At 40.2% G+C, this 18,912-nt stretch overlaps 2 protein-coding genes across 2 annotated transcripts; one reads left to right on the top strand and one right to left on the bottom strand.

Moving 5' to 3' along the window:
• The first annotated feature begins 9,052 nt into the window (after nucleotides 1-9,052).
• Nucleotides 9,053-10,651, top strand: LOC105056574 (sphinganine C4-monooxygenase 2). Its single transcript, XM_010938814.4, has 2 exons — nucleotides 9,053-9,534; nucleotides 9,626-10,651. Exons 1-2 carry the CDS (start codon nucleotides 9,313-9,315, stop codon nucleotides 10,166-10,168), a joined length of 765 nt encoding a protein of 254 aa, XP_010937116.1. The 5' UTR covers nucleotides 9,053-9,312; the 3' UTR covers nucleotides 10,169-10,651.
• Nucleotides 10,652-13,132: 2,481 nt separating this feature from the next.
• Nucleotides 13,133-16,741, bottom strand: LOC105056575 (probable galacturonosyltransferase 9). Its single transcript, XM_010938815.4, has 2 exons — nucleotides 15,180-16,741; nucleotides 13,133-13,702 (listed from the first exon to the last, which is right to left on the bottom strand). Exons 1-2 carry the CDS (start codon nucleotides 16,500-16,502, stop codon nucleotides 13,424-13,426), a joined length of 1,602 nt encoding a protein of 533 aa, XP_010937117.1. The 5' UTR covers nucleotides 16,503-16,741; the 3' UTR covers nucleotides 13,133-13,423.
• Between the last annotated feature and the right edge of the window lie 2,171 nt (nucleotides 16,742-18,912).

The raw sequence follows: 18,912 nt of genomic DNA on the forward strand, positions 1-18,912 counted from the left end.
ACCGTCCCCGCAACAAGTTCTGCTGCCCCACCGTCGGCACCGACCGCTTCTGATCCCTCGGCCCCGACGCCATCAAGGATCCCACCACGGCTTGTGACGAAAGCTCTGCCCCCTTTACCGATGTCGCCCCGTCCGGCTACTCCGAAGTTCTCAGGCGGAACGCCTTCACCGGTTGTCCCCGTTATTAAACCCCTGTTGTTGAAGGAATTCTCCTTTGAGCCCCATTTAAGGCGGCAGAAACCCTCAGCGGCAGTCTGACAACCAGAGAACTCGCAGACTGCTGTTCTCCTCCTTGCACTCTTCTTAGTCCGTGGCATCGCCTTAAAATTGGCCTCCGGGGCGAAGGCCCCGACAGGGGAATCCCTTGGAGAGACTCGAGAGACTGGAAACGGCAGAGAGCCGGCGGAAATGGCAAAGACCGGTGCGAAGGACGCTCGGAGTCGGAGGGGGCACCGATGGAGTGGCTGAGTGGTTAAGCCCTCAGGCGAAAGAAAGATGTCGTGAAGCCCCTGGAGGAAAGGTGGGGGCTTAAATAGGCAACGGAGCCTGGCGCAGTTATGGTGGCAGGTGTCCCTAGGCCAACCGGTGCCCACCACGTGTCCCGCATGTCCCACTCACCGTGACTCAGGGTTGACCGTTCGCGGACTTTTATGGCGCGACGCTTGGGATCACGTCCCGGTGGGAGTTCCGAAAAGACTCTTCGGATCGCCCTAATCGGAAAAAGGCTCCAGCATGCACGCATTAAATGCCGAAATATCTGAGGACGATCGCGCGCGGACATCGAGGGAGAAACTTCGGCTGTGACAATCTTTCTGTACTTCCTTCATTTGAAATTCGAACTCGAAAGTGGGGGGACTGGTGTTGGGTATAAAATACCCCCCAGCCGAAGTTCGTGATGGGAGTGACCCTCTGGGGATCCAACTGACTTTCGACCTCCGGCAACATCTCTTCAAACCTCCCGGGCGGCCGAGCCTTCGCCACACTCCCAAGTTTTGCCGACGGGCAGGACCCCGCCGGCGTCGACCGGATTCCTCGCGATGTCCGGACTCCTATGGGAGCCGGACCTCGCCCCCGACTCCAGCTGCAGGTAAACTTCGTCCGGACTCCTACGGGAGCCAGACTTCGTCTCCAACTCCAGCTGCAGGTAAACTTCGTCCGGACTCCTACGGGAGCCGGACTTCGTCTCCAACTCCAGCTGCAGGTAAACTCCGTCCGGACTCCTACGGGAGCCGAACTTCGTCCCTGACCTTAATTGCAGGTGAACTTCATCCGGACTCCTACGGGAGCCGGACTTCATCCTCGACCTCGACTGCGGGAAGGTTTCGCCCGGACTCCTACGGGAGCCGAGCTCCGCCCGCGACTTCACTTACAGGTAAACTCCGTCCGGACTCCTACGGGAGCCGGACTTCATCCCTGACCTTAATTGCAGGTGAACTTCGTCCGGACTCCTACGGGAGTCGGACTTCGTCCTCGACCTCGATTGCGGGAAGGTTTCGCCCGGACTCCTACGGGAGCCGAGCTCCGCCCACGACTGCACTTACAGGTAAACTCCATCCAGACTCCTACGGGAGCCAGACTTCGTCCCTGACCTTAATTGCAGGTGAACTTCGTCCGAACTCCTACGGGAGCCGGACTTCGTCCTCGACCTCAACTGTTGGAAGGCTTCGCCCAGACTCCTACGGGAGCCGGACTTCGTCCTCGACCTCGACTGCGAGAAGGTTTCGCCCGGACTCCTACGGGAGCCGAGCTCCGCCCACGACTTCACTTACAGGTAAACTCCGTCCGGACTCCTACGGGAGCCGGACTTCGTCCCTGACCTTAATTGCAGGTGAACTTCGTCCGGACTCCTACGGGAGTCGAACTTCGTCCTCGACCTCGACTGCGGGAAGGCTTCGTCCGGACTCCTACGGGAGCCGAGCTCCGCCCACGACCCCGGCTACAGACTCCAACCGAACTTCAGCCGACAAGTATGGACCCACTGGTGGGCCGTAGTAACGGCCACGACTCTGCTCCACTCCCTGCGGCGGATCCTCCGCGGCTCCATTACTCCCTGGCAGGCCGTAGTAACGGCCACGACTCTGCTCCACTCTTTGCGGTGGATCCTACGCGGCTCCATTATTCCCTGACAGGCCGCAATAACGGCCACAGCACTGCTCCACTTCCTGCGATGGATACCGCACGATTCTTTCATCTTATGGCAAGTCGCGACAACGGATGCCGCTCCATTCTCTGCGGCAGACTCCACATGGCACGCTCCAGTGATAGCCACGAGTCCACTCCACTACTCTTCGCAACAAACTCCGCTTGACCCTGGGCCGCCCACTGTCAGACGGTTACAGATATCGCTATCAGTCTACTGCCCCCTCCGTCTATAAAAGGGGAGCCCAGATACGTTATTCTCTAAGCTCTCATTTTTTATCTAGAAACTCTGCTAAAATTTTTGTTCGAGTACTCCATTCTTGTTGAGGCAGAGAACTGACTTGAGCGTCGGAGGATCTTGCCGGAGCAACCCCACCTCCGGTTTAGACTTCTTTTGCAGGTCCCGACGGTGACCGCGACTCCTTCGACTCCAGCTTCTTCGGCGCAAGTGGATTTTTGCACCAACAATATATATGACTTCTTATGTCTTCATGACATCCTAAATAATATATATGATATCTTGAATAATATATATAGCTTTCTAATATCTTATATAACTTTTTGTGAATATATATGACATCCTGAGCAATATATATGATTTTTTATGAATATATACGACATCCTGAATAATTTATATGACTTCTTAATACTTTATATGACTTTCTATGAATATATATATGACATCTTAAATAATATATATAACTTTCTAATACTTTATATAATTTTTATTGAATATATATGACATCCTGAATAATATATATGACTTCCTAACGTCTTATATGACTTCCTGTGAATATATATGATATCTTGAATAATATATATAATTTTTAATGCCTTATATGACCAATCAAAAGTTATATAAGGCATCAAAAAGTTATATATAATTCAAGATATCATATATATTCATAAAAATTTATATATATTATTTAGGATGTCATATATATTGACAGAAAGTCATATAAGGTATTAGAAAGTCATATATGTTGTTAAAGATATCATATATATTCATATAAAGTCATATATATTGTTCAAGATGTCATAGATATTCACATAAAATCATATAAGGTATTAAGAAGTCATATATATTATTTAGGATGTCATGTATATTCACAGAAAGTCATATATATTGTTCAACATATCATATATATTCATAGAAAGTCATACAAGACATCAGAAAGCCATATATATTATTCAGAATGTGATAAATATCTAGAAAGTCATATTTATAGTTCAGAACATCATATATATTCACGAAAAGTAATACAAGACATCAAAAAATAATAATATTATTCTTTCTTTGTTCTATAGAGAAAAGGATATTTTTATCACTAAAAATTGAAGAAAGAAAAAATTGGACAGTATTAAATATTTGTCCTATTGTTAACTATGCTACGTGCTTCTAGGTAATTGGATGGTGTGCTTCATGTTAATTTTATTACACCATACATGGTGCACAAAGACTTTCTCATAGATACAATGTTTCTTTTTTTAGGGGTGAGGGGGGGGGGTGTGTAAAAGTAGGTACAATATTTAATCTCTTAGATTCTGTGCAAGGCTTTGTTTCTGAAGATTTATGCAAGTTACATGTAGAGAGGCTGACTATTTCTGTGTGAACTTTAGGTTTCTATGTTTCTTTTCCCCTCCCCTCTTCCTTTCCATGCTCTTCCACTATCTCTATTAGGTGTCTTCTATGATTTTCTTGTAATTTTATTTCTATACCTTAATTAATGTGTGCTGGTTTCAATAATTCTCTCTCAAAAAAAGATCTTACTTTCTTAATATAATTATTGCCATCAATCCTAAGATGTTGATGTAGACCGCCTCAATTGGTTTGTGAGGCGATGAACAAAGGATGAGAGCTTGTTGGGATTGACTCTGATCGGACCCTCCAATTCTTAAATTATGAATATGATAGTTGATGTTAGACTAAGATACTAATTTCTCACAGGTTGTGTTGTTAGAAAATTTGGATTTTATGTGGTTAACATAACTTGATTGATTTTTTTTTTTTTTAAAGGGATGTTTGCCGATATTTTAAATTAATGCCACATAAAATGGTTACAACTTTATGAAGATGACAACCCAACTAATTCCTAGCAGTTTTGAATGCTACTAGATACTCTTACAGTTGAACCAAATGATTATTATAAGGACTTTTCAACATTTAGAAATACCAAGAAAGACAACTATAGAATTCACATAATGTTGGAAAAAACCAATAAGTTGCCATGATATTCATACCTTTTCAGACACTTTTAAAATGCAGCAATATAATTTCCAGCACATTTTTCAGGTATTTGTGTGGGATCTTTTTCAAAATGCGAACAATAAAATGGTCCACATCTCTTCATTCATTATTAGTATTCTTGTCGGAATGTTTGAGTGGTGATCTAGCAGGTGATCTCTAGCTGTTTATACAAGTCAGTTTGGTTCTAATCAAGTGTAGGTTAACCTGAACCAATCCATCGCCAAATCAATGTTTAGTGTGTGTACAAAGTCTGTATTATAGAAGTATAATACGCATCATCTAGGCTTTTGCTTTTATTGAATAGAATCAATTGATCACTACTGTAGGGTTTTTCCTTTTCTATTTTTAATTATTTTAAAAATAATTTCAAGCGATCTTATTTGGACTGGATTGGTTTGGTTTCTTTGCAACGGTTCAGTTCTAGCTCAAAAGAACTTTCAGAATATATTGAGATCGTTTCACATTTGGATTGACTTCTAATGCAAACCAACTTGATGCGCAGGCACATCTGGGGTGAATCAATTCGAGTGATTTGATAAGAAATTGAGGACTTTTTGAAGTGATGAGGTAATCATGATGAATCAATCAATTTATAAAACCATTTTATAAACTATTATTTCTAAAGTCTTGAGTCTTGACATTATTTTCTTTAAATATATATATATATATATATAAAACCTAGCATGCATCCTGACGTGGAGTTTCTTTTTCATGAGTAACAGAAATCCTAGACGTTGCTTCTCTTTCCTTCATTTCTTTGCTTCGTGAGTAAGCGTGGAGATATCCTAGCTAGTTCAAGGTCTGAGATAACAACCTTTACAATGATGTCACTATTATTCTTATTAATAAAATAACAAAAATTATTTGATGTCGTTGTTCATCTTATGAAATAATACTTATTAATTCAAATCCCTATTTCTGCACAAGTAATAATTATAATTATTTTTGAGGGTGCCAACTTATTGACTTTGTAAAATCACTGGATATCCGTAGCTTTTTGTTTAATCTTACGTTACAAAAAATAATTTTATTTTACTTTTATATTCATATGCCTTGGCCAAGGGGAGAGAAAAAAATGGTAACATGTTGAGTTGGGCATCAATATAGGTTTACCAACAATCACATCATCTTCCATTAAAGAAAGTTTTATGAATAATCTCTCAAAATTTTAAATCTTTTTTAATTATTATTTTTTTTAGGGTTTGTTTGGATGATTGAACTCAAACTTCTATAAAATTTATGGGTTGGGACAATATAACTAATAAAATCAAACTGAATTGGGTTTATGTTCATAAATATCCACAGTATCTTTGGAGTAGGCCAGCATTCCATAAAGAGAAAAAAAAAAGATCTCAACAGAATTTATAAGTATAGGTTCAATCTAATTTGATTTTACTGGTTGTATCAGTCCAACTCATAAATTTCATAAAAATTTGAGTCCCATCATCCGAACAAACTCTTAACTGAAAGAACATCCTCCTAATCAAATTTAACTCTAGATCCTTCCAAGGTCGGGTTTGAATCGGAGAAGGCCTGTTCTACAATTACAACGTGACATGTATGAAGGGTAGATGAGTTGCAAAGAGGAAGTATACTGTAGGTTCCTTCAATCTCTTTGTTCAAAGGACCCCTACAATCTCACCGGCACCCCACGGTTGGGACACAAGATTCAAAAATCTCACCATCAATCATTACCAAGCTTTCCTTGATGTCTTTGTCTTACCAAATTTTTCTGTTCAAAGATAGCTGCTTTTGGAATTCTACGGTGAAATCCGTTATAAATTTTCAAAGGAAGCTTCCATATACACAACTATAATTTTGACGAGACCCAAGCTTCAACATGTGCTAGTTTTCTATATTCTTATATGCCTAAGCCAATGACCATCATAACATACCAATTGCATCAGTGAAATTTAGAATTTTATTTCTAAGTAATTATCGGAAGAGGATGTCAATCAGATGATTGTTTTTAGCCGTGTCAATAGCGGTCTGAACCCGGCAGTGGAGATGTGGCCCTGACTTGGCCCATTTGCATCAACAATCTCTGTAGGGTTCGAACCCCATCAAGAGATCGCTTTAATATATAAGTTGGAATCCAATTTGACTTCGATAGGTTTTGGATTTACTTATCTATATCAATTCATCTACCTTCCATCAATTATTCTTTTGTGGAACTAAACTTCACATGTGATCCTCAACATGATAATGCCTGTTAAATTCTCCCCATCTCGATTAAAAAAAAAAATTAAAAAGCTTTTCAAATAATTTGAAAGAGTAGAATGACTTCATCATACAAATGGTAGAATCTAGTTCATTTTCTTCTTTAGTTTTGAAAATAAAACAGAAAAAGAGACGTGTCACCAAAGGGGCCCTCAAGTTTTGGTCATCAGGCCGCTGTTAGGTGGCTCCACAAAACGGGAGTTAGAAGCAATATATAGTAATAGGACTCGACAAGCCTCTGATCAGCACGTCTGACGTCCTATGCTTTGACTAACGGGGTGAAGTCAAACGTCCAGATTGTGTTCGGAAAGGGACGAACCATCGCAAAATTTGGAGGCTACTTTCCAATTCTCCAAGCCGTAGGAACCCTAACGGGTCAGTACGGCCACTCAAGTCCATCAATGTGATCCAATTCAATGCCCCTTTTTTTGTGTGTGTGTGTGTGTGTGTGTGTGTTTGTGTTTCCTCTTAGACCTAAGACTCGTTGCTTGGCATGCGTCGTCCATTATGGACCTTAGAATGGACCGCAAAATGTATTTCATGGTCCTTGTGAAGGTAGGGAGAACCTGTCAAATTTCTTTGGAAGGATAATGCTGTTGTGTTTGCTTAAAATACTTCTTATATGTGGAGACAAGCAAAGTGCCAACGGCAATGACTTGAGTCTAAGAAGTAGGCTGGTTTGTTTGCAACTCTTTAAAACTATTATCCGGTTCATACTTCTGTATATTTCAAAAACTTCTCACAAAGTCCAATAAATTATTGAATATTGTTTAATAAGTTTTTTATTGAACGGACCATGCTGTGGATTAATAATAATTAAAAAAAAAAAGATTCACATAGAATCATGAATGGTTTGATCCTTTACATTGAATATTTCAGTAAAAGCCTTTGGATGAATAAAATCCACGGGCTACTTTCAAAAAGAAATCTGAAAAAAAGAAGGGAGGGGAGAAAATGATGTGGATTGCACATCCATGGGGATCTAGAGCTCTTTTTCTATTATTTATTTCTACCATGTCCTTAATAATAGGTTGGTTGTTAGTGTGTGTGTGTGTGTGTGTGTGTGTGTATATATAGTATTTTGTTATTAAATAACTTTTTTGAATTTCCTTTCTTAGCTACCATTTGTGGTCCAACCAATCTGTATTACAAAGTCAGAGTTATTTAATCCTGGTCATAGAATAATGTTCAACAAAAAAAAAAACAAAAAAAAAAAACCCTTTCAGTCCATTATTGGAAACCAGTTAGCGCTGCCTCAGCAATATTCATATAATTTCGTCCAAAAACAAAAGCTGTAACGGTGTCTTAATGGCTGGTTAACTGCGAGTGTGTCAGTAAAAACAAAAATGAAAGAGTTTTTAGACAAAATGCAAAATTATAAAATCATACATGCAAACTAGAACCTTTTGAGAGGAATATATGCAAAAGAAAACCTGAATAAAAAGTAAATTCAAATTCATCATATTGAATTAATAGGTCAGTGGATAAATATAACATGATAACCATGCAAATGATGACATACTATTAACCCGTTTAATTAGCTTGGTGAATCAAGTCATCTCTAAATTGAGTTGACTTAGTAATTGAATATAATCAACATATTAACCTGATTCAATATTGTGAAACTCCAATCTAAACATAGTTAAATTGATACCGGCTCCATGAGCTTGTTAATAAACATTAATCTTCCTATTAACTCAAAGTTCTGTATGACATTCCAGAAAATGTAAAGAAGAACATAGTTAGGTCCATACAAATAAGACATTGTAGATATTGGACTGATTTTTGGGTTTGGAGTTTAAATTCTTTCGACGCTCCATACTATTTCATAAAAGATAAATTCAGATCAAGGGGGCCAATATTCTAAACATTAATCTGAATATTTAATAAGTAGGCTAGTTAATCTGCATGTCATATAACGTGAACCCAATTATACCAAATGTAATTTTTTCTTAATCTTGTGTTGGGTCCAAGCAGGCTTGCAGATCTAATGCCAAGATGGCAATTGGATGCATTCATTATTGACTGTAAAATAGCATTAACCCATGCAGCAGGGGATATGTCCAGCAGTCCAGGTACCGTATAGCATTTTCCATTTTAAATTAAAAATGCCACGTGGCAGATCGATGACACCCTTAAATCTCATGCATTGATGTCATAAAAAGTTGGGAACAACAGATCAACTAAAGATGTTGCCAAAAGGGACGGCAGTCTCTCATAACTTGGCATACCAAGGAAAACTACCTCAGGTGACCGCTCTGCCCACAGGATGTTGGTCCACAGATTTAAGAATCCAGTGGGTCCAGCCAGTCAAGCCCTGTGACAGATACTGCCAATCAATTCTTCTCTCTCTAACAAAGAATTGTTTCTAATCATCATATCCATTATTTCCTTGTAACCTCACCAGCCAAGTGACTTTTCTCCATAGATTAAAGCTAAAAGGTGTTTTCTAAAACTCCCCTTTAGCCAATCTCTAGTTTCCATTGTTTTGACAAGCAGAGAACCCATGGAAAAAACTTATTGGCATATTTCTCTTTTGCCCGCTTTGGTCCTCTATAAATAGCAACCCTTCATGATGGTCTTTCTGCATCAGAAATCATCAAGAGAAAGAAAGAAACAGAACAGAGAGAGTTTTCTTTCTGAAGCTTAAAGAAACAAACATCTTTGTTTCTCAAGTACTCTTCAGAAGTTTCAGAAACAACGGAATGGCTTACAAAGTATCCGATGAGATGTTGGGAACCTTTGTACCTGTTCTAGTTTACTGGGCGTACTCTGGCCTTTACATGCTACTGGGTTCCTTCGACAAATACCGGCTGCACTCCAGAAAGGAGGAAGAAACCAAGAATTTGCCCTCAAAAGGAACTGTTGTCAGAGGCGTTCTCATTCAACAGGCATTTCAGATTGCTGTAGCTATCATCCTATTCACGGTAAAACGATAGTATCATACATCAGGGAGTTATGCTAAGAATTAACTGACAAGAATTTTTTTTCTCATACTCACTTCTGACGAATGTGCAGGTGATAAGCAAAGATGAAAGGACTGGTACAAACTTGCAACCTTCCTTCTTCATGGTGGCAAGACAGCTTGTAGTTGCAATGCTGGTCTTAGACACATGGCAATACTTTGTCCACAGATACATGCACATTAACAAGTTCTTGTATCGCCATATCCACTATAAGCATCACAGCCTTGTTGTGCCTTTCGCATATGGAGCTCTATACAACCACCCACTTGAGGGGCTGCTTCTCGACACAGTTGGTGGTGCCATCTCTTTCCTCATCTCTGGCATGACCCCTCGTACTGCCATCTTCTTCTTCTCCTTTGCGACCATTAAAACAGTCGATGATCATTGTGGGCTGTGGCTTCCTGGGAATCCCCTCCATGTTTTCTTCAGCAACAACAGTGCTTACCATGATGTCCACCATCAGCTCTATGGTGGAAAATACAACTTCTCGCAGCCATTTTTTGTTATGTGGGACAAAATTCTTGGAACATACATGCCGTATTCCCTGGAAAAGAGAAAGGATGGGGGTCTGGAAGCAAAGCCAGTCAAAGATTAGAAGTCTTTGTGAGTGCCACCCAGAGTCACAAAGTTGTTTGTTAGCATATCTTGCAGTCACTTCAGAGATACGTTTGTGGACTTCCCAATTATGTAAACAATAATGAGACTGCTTGTTTGTAGCAGCTCTATGATGTCCTCTCAAAGCATGAATGTTATAACTAACAGTCCTTACAACCAGAAAAGGCTATGTGATGTAGCTATCTGAATTTAAGACCTCTAAAATAGTTGACCGTGTAGATCATTAGAAGCCGATACAATGTTGGAACGGTCCTCTTGGTAATCCTAGCCAGTTTCTCTCTGGCTCAGTAATATTTGATGAGAGGGACCATCATGCTGCAGCACCTCTGCTTCATTTTTTTTAACCAACATCTGAACAAAACATACATATCGGAATGACTAATCCTTCTGTATTTTTTCCACAAATAGCTGAGAAAAGTCAGATAAATCACATAATTCGAATTTCGAATTTCACACACAATGAGAAAACATTACAGATCCGCCAAAGGAAAATATCCATTACTGAAGGCCTTGTATCCAGACCCAGGTTAAACTCTAATTCCACCAACATGACCAAAAACCAGCAAGTTTTTAACTCCCAACTGTTACTAATATTTGAAAGATCAACAATATGTTCTCTGATATTTGATTAACTGTCCAGTAATGTTTCTAAGGTGGATTCAAGGCACACACACTAATGGATAACCAATGATGTTAGGAGTCGATGGATACATAAAAGAATGGTGATATGCTCAGAGGATAATTATCATATCAACATTTCAAGTTTGTGCCAATGCTGCCATGCCAGCTTTGATGTCTCCAGGGGACATAACAGTTAAACTTCATACAAAAGTAGGCTAGAAAGTAGAAAAATCTTCAGATATTAATGTGTCGAACATGACAAAACAAAATCAATGACATAAATAAAATTAGTGATAAATATGAAAAGGTTCTCAATTTATCAGACCAAAGCAGGATGCAGATGCTCACAAGAAAGCCAAATTACACAGGATCAAGCATATTGACTCTAATAGATTCGAAGGTAGTAATTGAAAAAAAAAAAAAAAAAAAACAAAGGCTTAGAATGTGACTAAGTGCAGGATTGTCCATAGGCAGTGGAAAAAATCAAATGAGAAAACTTAGAATGTGAATCTGCATAAGCACAGTAAAAAGAAACCACAAAGAGTAAATTCGCATAAGCATGTGTGCGCGCGCATGTGAGCAAATTTAGCATGAGCATGTGTGTGTATGTGTGTTTTCATGGAACACCGAACACATGATAACAGACTCCATGAAAAAATTTAACAGAGTAACAAATAGGCATTGTGTAATAAGTACTATCGGCTTCATAAGTAATTTATTTAAAAAAAGCAAATTACAAAGTCAGCTAATAAATTTGGCCATAATTCATCTATAGTGTTTGTGATGGTACTGCAGTCTTCAAGCCATAGCACTTCGTTGATCTAGAACAAATAACATGCATCGAATCAAGAAAACAAAAGATATTATGCTTAAGGCATATGGCAATTGGTCCCTCTTCGAATGATCAACCCAGGAGTGCTAAGTGCTTTGTCATGCATAACCACATACTAAGCTAGATCTATCAAAGTGTGGTTTATAAACCACACAAGTCATAGATCAAGGAAGAGAAGTTAAATGTTATCTCACATACAACAAATATAGGTCATAAAATTGAGATTAGTGACAGATTCTGTTTTTAAGGGAAATTTAAAATACAAATAGGTTCTGACATTGCTTGGTATATCTTGGTGACATAGTTACACTGCGCATATTTCTTGACATAAAAATGAAGATAGCTTCTCAGAAAATACAATGCTTAGCTAACTTGCAACCAAACTGTCATGTCAAAATATTTCCCTTTCAGCATACCGTTTCAGGTATAGCGCTTTGATAAATGTTTTGACACCCACGAGCATGATTTATTTTGTATATACCAATAAACACCAAAAGCTCTAGTAACTCAAATTAAAACAATTAAGGTGCTAAAGAGGTAATAACAGATCTGGAAAAGACCATGAACTCTTGTTGCTTAAAAAATGTCAAAAACCTCACCAGGAATGAGTTAAATGGACAAAAAATGATTCAATGACCAGCTCATGAGAGCATGCTTGTTCAGATCCTATTTTCACTAAAACCTTAAAAAGAGTAATGTCAAAGAGCATGCTAATCATTCGAAAGCATGAAATGATACAAACATTTGGAACAGCAATAAAAACCTTAGCTCCCAACAGGACGCAGACTTTCTCTTTCTGCAAGATGAGTCGGCAAGTTACCAGCTTCACCTAAGAGTGAAGGACATACAGAAAATGGATCTGGCAAAAAGGTGAAACCAAAAACCAGGAAAACAAAAACAAATGAGTACTTATACTAAAGAAAGAGCACCACCAAATTTCAACACTACTCTCAGGCATAAACCTATGCACTTGCCAGAGTAGCGCAGCCCCCAAGGTAACACTCAGAATATAAGTAAATGTTTGGTTCCTTTCAAGCCAAAGGACCAGGCAGCTAACATTTGGGAAAAAAAGTTATGATAAATAAGAATGCCTGCGGGATAATAGTCGAACATGTTAAACAGCATCAATGAAGGTTCAAGATATGCATGTCATAAGGCACCAATATGTTGCATAGAATACCCATTCCACCCATCATATCACATTAAACCGGTATGCTACATAAGATCATGTGCATCCATATCTTATATTGCATCCTAGATCCAACAGAAGCATGCAAATCAATCTCTAAGAAATCCATATCTATCCTTGCATTACAGGTCCTCAGAGTTAGAGACAAATTCTTGCTGCATTTACTTTTAGAATGGTTCCATCATGATAGCTGGATATACAAAGGATTAACACAAATAATAGAACTTCATAAACTACACACATTGTACCCCAGAACATCACTCGCTGCAGTATATTTCCAATGCAAAAGAACTTCCCAAAAATTACTGTCAAGTAAACTCACTTGATACCTTTGTATATCAAAACCATCCATTACATTTGAGCTACAAAAGAAACAACAAGTAGTACATCTCAAAGAAACATAAAGCAAAAGAAAGAACTAGTGACAAAATGTGATAGTGGAGAAGGCCATCTCTGTCACAACAAAAAGCAATAAAAGACAAAGGCAATTATGCTCAGGCACTTTTGCCCGGCAATCTCTACTAGCTCTAGATAACATGGAGGAGGTTTGTAGTAAGTAACCTCAAATGGACTGAGTTCTCTTGAATTCCAAATTACAGGCCGAAGTTGCAGAGTGGGAGGAATTCCATTTCAGTATCTACATATTTGGTCCATAGGTGCTTGTATTGGTTCAAGGCCACGTCGAGCCATGGCTTCATGTGCCCATTGAAGTGCACAACTGCAGCATTGCGGATCGCATCTGAGCTAATGCTTGGATTATAACCAAGCCCCATTACATGCCATGACTTGTCTAGTGGTTTAGTAGTGGTGTAGAACGTCATCAATCCTGCTGGAAGCACAGTGCCTGGGTTCCAGATCATTCCATCCTCATTCTGTCAAAATCACAGCATTAGTTCAGATGCTGAATTTACTCTCTCTCTCTCTCTCTCTCTCTCTCTGTGGGTAGACGAATCTAGCTTATTCAAGTGGCCTGTCCTAAACTTGACTACAAGATGAAATATGTCAAATGCAAATCTGGTTACGTATAAAAACATGATAAGAATCAAAAGCAAAAGGAAGACATAAAATAAATCAAAGAAAAACTTTTCACCACAATATATCATGAATATTTTGGTACAAACAGTCAGAACCACAATGATATGTAAAAAGATTGAAAAATAGTCAAACAAAAATTGTAACAGGCAGTTTCTTCTAGCAGTAAGGAGGGTTAGTAATATTTGTCACCCAAAATGGAGTTCCGGCTTGCGTTAGTAAACATGAGTTTGGGTGCAAGGCATAAATATGCCATTTAGGGAAATTAATGATTTAGCATGTTTGATAGGCAGATGGAAGTTAAGAATACCACAACAACATGGTCGATAAGAGAAAATTCTACAACAATTTTTAACTGCCTTAAAGATCATTTTTAAAATGTTTGAAAAGACTCATAAAAAGGTTGGAATAGAAATTAACCAGCAAAGGGCAGAGCATATCTTAAACGATTTGTAAAACCCTCTTCTCAACATCTAAGAAGGGCACTGGTTAATAGGTAGAGTACTGCAAGGGGAGAAGGGACAGTGTAGTGCTCTAAAATGCAATCTTGGTTGAGCTGAATTTAATGAATGCCCATAAGTTGATGGTTTCAAACTGGATGAAAGATGTGTCAACATTAGAATTTGCTTGATTGGAAAAAAATGCTCAGATTGCACAAATTGCAGCGGAGACTTGTGCACACCTAACTAGCATCCTTTTCGTAAGAAAATAACCGTAATTATTACAACACCTGTTAAATATGCTTTAAAATGTTTAGAAAGTACGTAGTTCGGTTAAAACCAAAAGTTAGTAAATAACGTTATAGAATTTATGTAAAGGCCTGTTGTCGCTATTTTTCTCACAGTTGGTAAAGAAATTTTCAAAGTAAATAGAAAAAATTAAAGATTCTTCAACAGAATGGGCACGAGAAGTCTTGAAGAGTGATGCATGAACAGAAAAAAGCACGCAAAAGTCATAATTATGGGACAGAAAGACATACTGAATTAGAGTAGAGTCGTATATCACTGATAAATCATTCCAGCAATTTGGCATTAAACAGCAAATCAATCACTTATCATTCATAATATATAAGACATCACTAAAAATAATCTTGGATACTTAAATATCAAGAACTGGCGAAACAAAATTAGTAGCAAAATCATTTACAACTTTGTCTATTTGCCCCCAATTGTTGCAACAAGATATCAACTAAAATTATTTACTAAAATATTCGACCAACTGAGCAGGTAAGATCATCCATTCACTCATTCATTCATTAAGAAATGTTCCAGAAAACAATGAAAAATAAAGAAGAAGACGAAATTTGAAAGTGCTCACCAAATCCTGGTACTCATGGAATTTCTCAGTGCACCTCTCCCTCCTCCACGCATCGAGATCAAAGACATTTACTCCATAGGACCATGCACACGCCCTCGGGGTGAACCGCTCCCGGACCACCGGGTGGGAGAAGTTCATGTACCTGTTGTACCTCCTGAACCCCCCAAAGCACATCTCCACTGCCCCGTTTACCTTCCCGTCCAAATCCACCCTCCACAGCCCTGCCAGATCCTTCTGCACCACCACATCATCCTCCAAGAACACCACCCGCTGCAGGCTCGGGTACATCTCCGGCAGGTAGAACCGCAGGTAGTGGAGCAGCGACAAGTCCCGCCGCCCACCCTCGATCTGTCGCACGACCGGCGAGTAAGAGGAATCCAAGAAGCCGAAGTCGGCCACCGACTTGATCTCCACCCGCGCGCCACCGGTGGGCGGGCGGCGGGTGAACCAAACCTGCATCGCGTTGAAATACATGGGGTCGGTGACGACATGGAAGACGTGCTTCGATGGGTTGGCCGCGTTGCGGATGACGGAGTTGATGACGGTGGAGACGGCGATGATGTTGTCTGAGATGAGAATGGAGTGGTAGAGATCGGGGTCGGCGAGCTCGGGCGGGTCGGGGCCGGGTTGCCGGTAGGAGTCCGGGTGGGCGATGCGGTCCTCCATGAGGCGCATGGCGAGGCAGTGGAGGCTTTTGGGGGTGGATCCTGCGGCGATGCGGTTGGTGAGGGCGCCGAGCTTCTTGGCGCGGTGGAGTTGCTCGTGGACCGCGAAGATGGTGTCGCGGAGCTTCTGTATCTTGAGTTGGGTGTCGAAGGACTCCTTGGATTCGGAGATGAGGGCGCGGGCGAACTTGATGCGATCTTTGGCCTCCTTCTCGAGGGGGCGGAGGGAGTCCTCGTCGGAGGGGAGGTCGGAGTCGAGGCGGGCGGCGAGGGAGGAGAGGGAGGCGCTGAGGTCTTCGAAGGCGCGGAGCTGGCGGGAGTTGTCGAGCTTGAGGCGGCGGGCGTAGGCGGCATAGGCGTGGACGAGGGCGGAGTGGTCCGCCGCCTGGCGGAGGAGGAGGTGGAGGCGGGCGCGGAGGGGGTCGGACTTGACGGTCAGGAAGGTGCGGCCGAGGTAGGGACGGAGAGCGGCGCCGGCGACGGAGGGGTCGCCGGCGGAGGAGGTGGCGGCGGAGGAGGAGGAGGAGGGGTTGTTCGAGAGCAGCACCGAGAGGGCCGCCAGGAAGAGCAGGCTGAACATCGCCGACACGAACACACGGTAGCTGAAGAGCCCACGGATGCCCGTCGCCGCCGGACGAACGGACCGGCCTCCCGCCATCACCTATCACTCGTACGCCGGCCTTTGCACCGGATCAAATCCGATATGACATCTAGTATATAACTAAGAAGCGATCATCTTCTCTCTTTCTGTCTTTCTCTCTTTCTAGGCCGCACTGAGATGGATCAAATTCAACGGGGATGGAAGGGAGTGGCAGTGGAGTAGGGGAGGTGCTCGGAGGAGTGACGTGGACCGTTCATTTCGCCAGCCCGACGGTTTGGTTGGATCTGAACCGTCAAACCGATTTACGTGTTGATGATACAGTGTGCTTACTTTATCGTATTTGCCCTAGGTTGTGATCATGCGTAAGGTGATGATGACAGAAGCAACGCGTTTCCCGCCGCGGCAGCTCCGCGTGGTATCTGATGGTTAGCGAGGCGAGCCAGGTTGGTGGATGCTGACCGAACCCGCCAATGCCGGCCGGAGCGTGACAGATGGCTAACGGACACACCACACTACGGAAAACTACGTAAAAGTTGAAACTACGCTTGCTGGGTATCAAGCTGCATCATAGGTATTAGACGCTAAGTAGTGAGTAAGTGATGTGCAAAATAATTTAATATAGTTTGCTACGGTGCTACGAAAAAAAGATAGAATTGTTATTTTAGTTCAAAAAAAATTAACCGTCCGACTAAGAAAAGATGCTCAAAATTCTTTATTGATTGTTATCTATAGCTAATGATGATCGGAGATGGCATGCATAATATTTTCTACATAAATTTATAAAGATATATTTTTAATTTCATATTAATTATTTATTAAAAAATATTTATATAAAATAAAAAAAATAAAATAATATTTTTTGATTAATTTTTCGAATCATGTTGCAACAGATTGCAAATATAGTACCAATCTCAATGATGTACCATAACAACTTGAAATATAATGGGATCAGATATTTTTAAAATGGTGGAAGTTGAACTATTCGTGCAGAAAAACTTTGCTTGACATGCTTTATTTGATCTATCCTTCGTATCCGCACAAAGAGATCGGCTCAAATTGTCTTGAAGAATTTTTAAATACACAAAAACAGTAGCACTAGCATAGCTTGGGTGGTATAAGTTAAGTCGGAAGAGGAGTAGGTCAAAAATTCATCAATTCAAATTTGATATGTTTGTTAAATAAATTAAATATTTATGTCTAAATTTAATTTATTTATTAAATAAATAACTAAATCTGATCTGCGTAATCTGTTTATTAAATAAGTTAAATCAAATTAAATAGATTGAGTGGATTTTTAATAGATTAAATAGATTTAAATACGTTAAACAGGTTAAATGTGTTAGATTAGGTAAAACAAAAAATGAGTTAAGTATGTTTTAAATGAATTAAATAAGTTTTTAATAGGTTAAATGGACCATGCTGTGACTTTAAGCTCGGGTTAAGAAGTATCAGATCCCATATCAAAAAAAAAAAAAAAAAGGTACCATGTCTAAACACAGCAGCAATTCCACCATTTAAGTTCAATAACTAGCATGATAGAATATAATCTTATTTTGTGAAGAGTGCCTGCACACAACCATCGGCACGGATGGCGATGATAAATTCAAGCATGCTTGAATAGAGATGCGATAGATTCAGCATGTTAGTGAAAAGACCGAAACGAAACTGAAATTCACCGATACCTTCAAAACCAAAACCGAAATCAAATGATTTTTAAAATAAAAAATCATAACCGCCACCAAGAAAACAGTGAAACTAAAAAATCTAAAACAATTTCTTATTCCAATAGCTCGATAAAGTTGTTAAGCATTCAAACATGACAATGACACCAGAAAAAAGATAACAAATGATACATAAATTGAAATAATTGGGATTCGGCTTGGTTATACTTATGTTTTTAAACCCCTGGGTAACTTAAATCATATCGCAAGAATGATTATCTATTTTTTATTCCTTGGCCCGTCACATGATTTCAGTTTCTTATTCTGGTTTCTTCATTGCAGGGTGCTATTTGTATTTGAGCGGCCAGTGCATTCATGATTCTACGACGTTCTTGGTGCATTTGCGGGCTTCATGGGTATCAACAGAAGGATGTGGCACCGGTGTCTGACATCCACAGGCCAGCCAGATTTCCTTTCACTTATCTGTACATCTTTTTACCTTTCATACCGCAGGGCAGCATCATAAAGCTTTCAAAAGCTCTACTTGCAAGAACCCTATTGCCAACGGCAACCCTAGATTTCCTGTGACCTATCTGTGTATCTTTTTACCTTTCATGCGGGCTGCATCATATATTTAGTCCATTGCTCTCTCTCTCTCTGGCACTTCTCAGCAACTCGAGCATTATCAAATGAACACAGATCGAAGGGTTTAAACTAGGATATGACACAAATAATCTTTGCTGAGTTTTTTAAAACAATAATTTTTCTAGGGATGCCAGAGTTTTTTCTCTATCAAGAAACAAGCT

Source organism: Elaeis guineensis, chromosome 13 (assembly GCF_000442705.2).
Source record: "Elaeis guineensis isolate ETL-2024a chromosome 13, EG11, whole genome shotgun sequence".
NCBI classification, from domain to species: Eukaryota; Viridiplantae; Streptophyta; class Magnoliopsida; order Arecales; family Arecaceae; genus Elaeis; species Elaeis guineensis.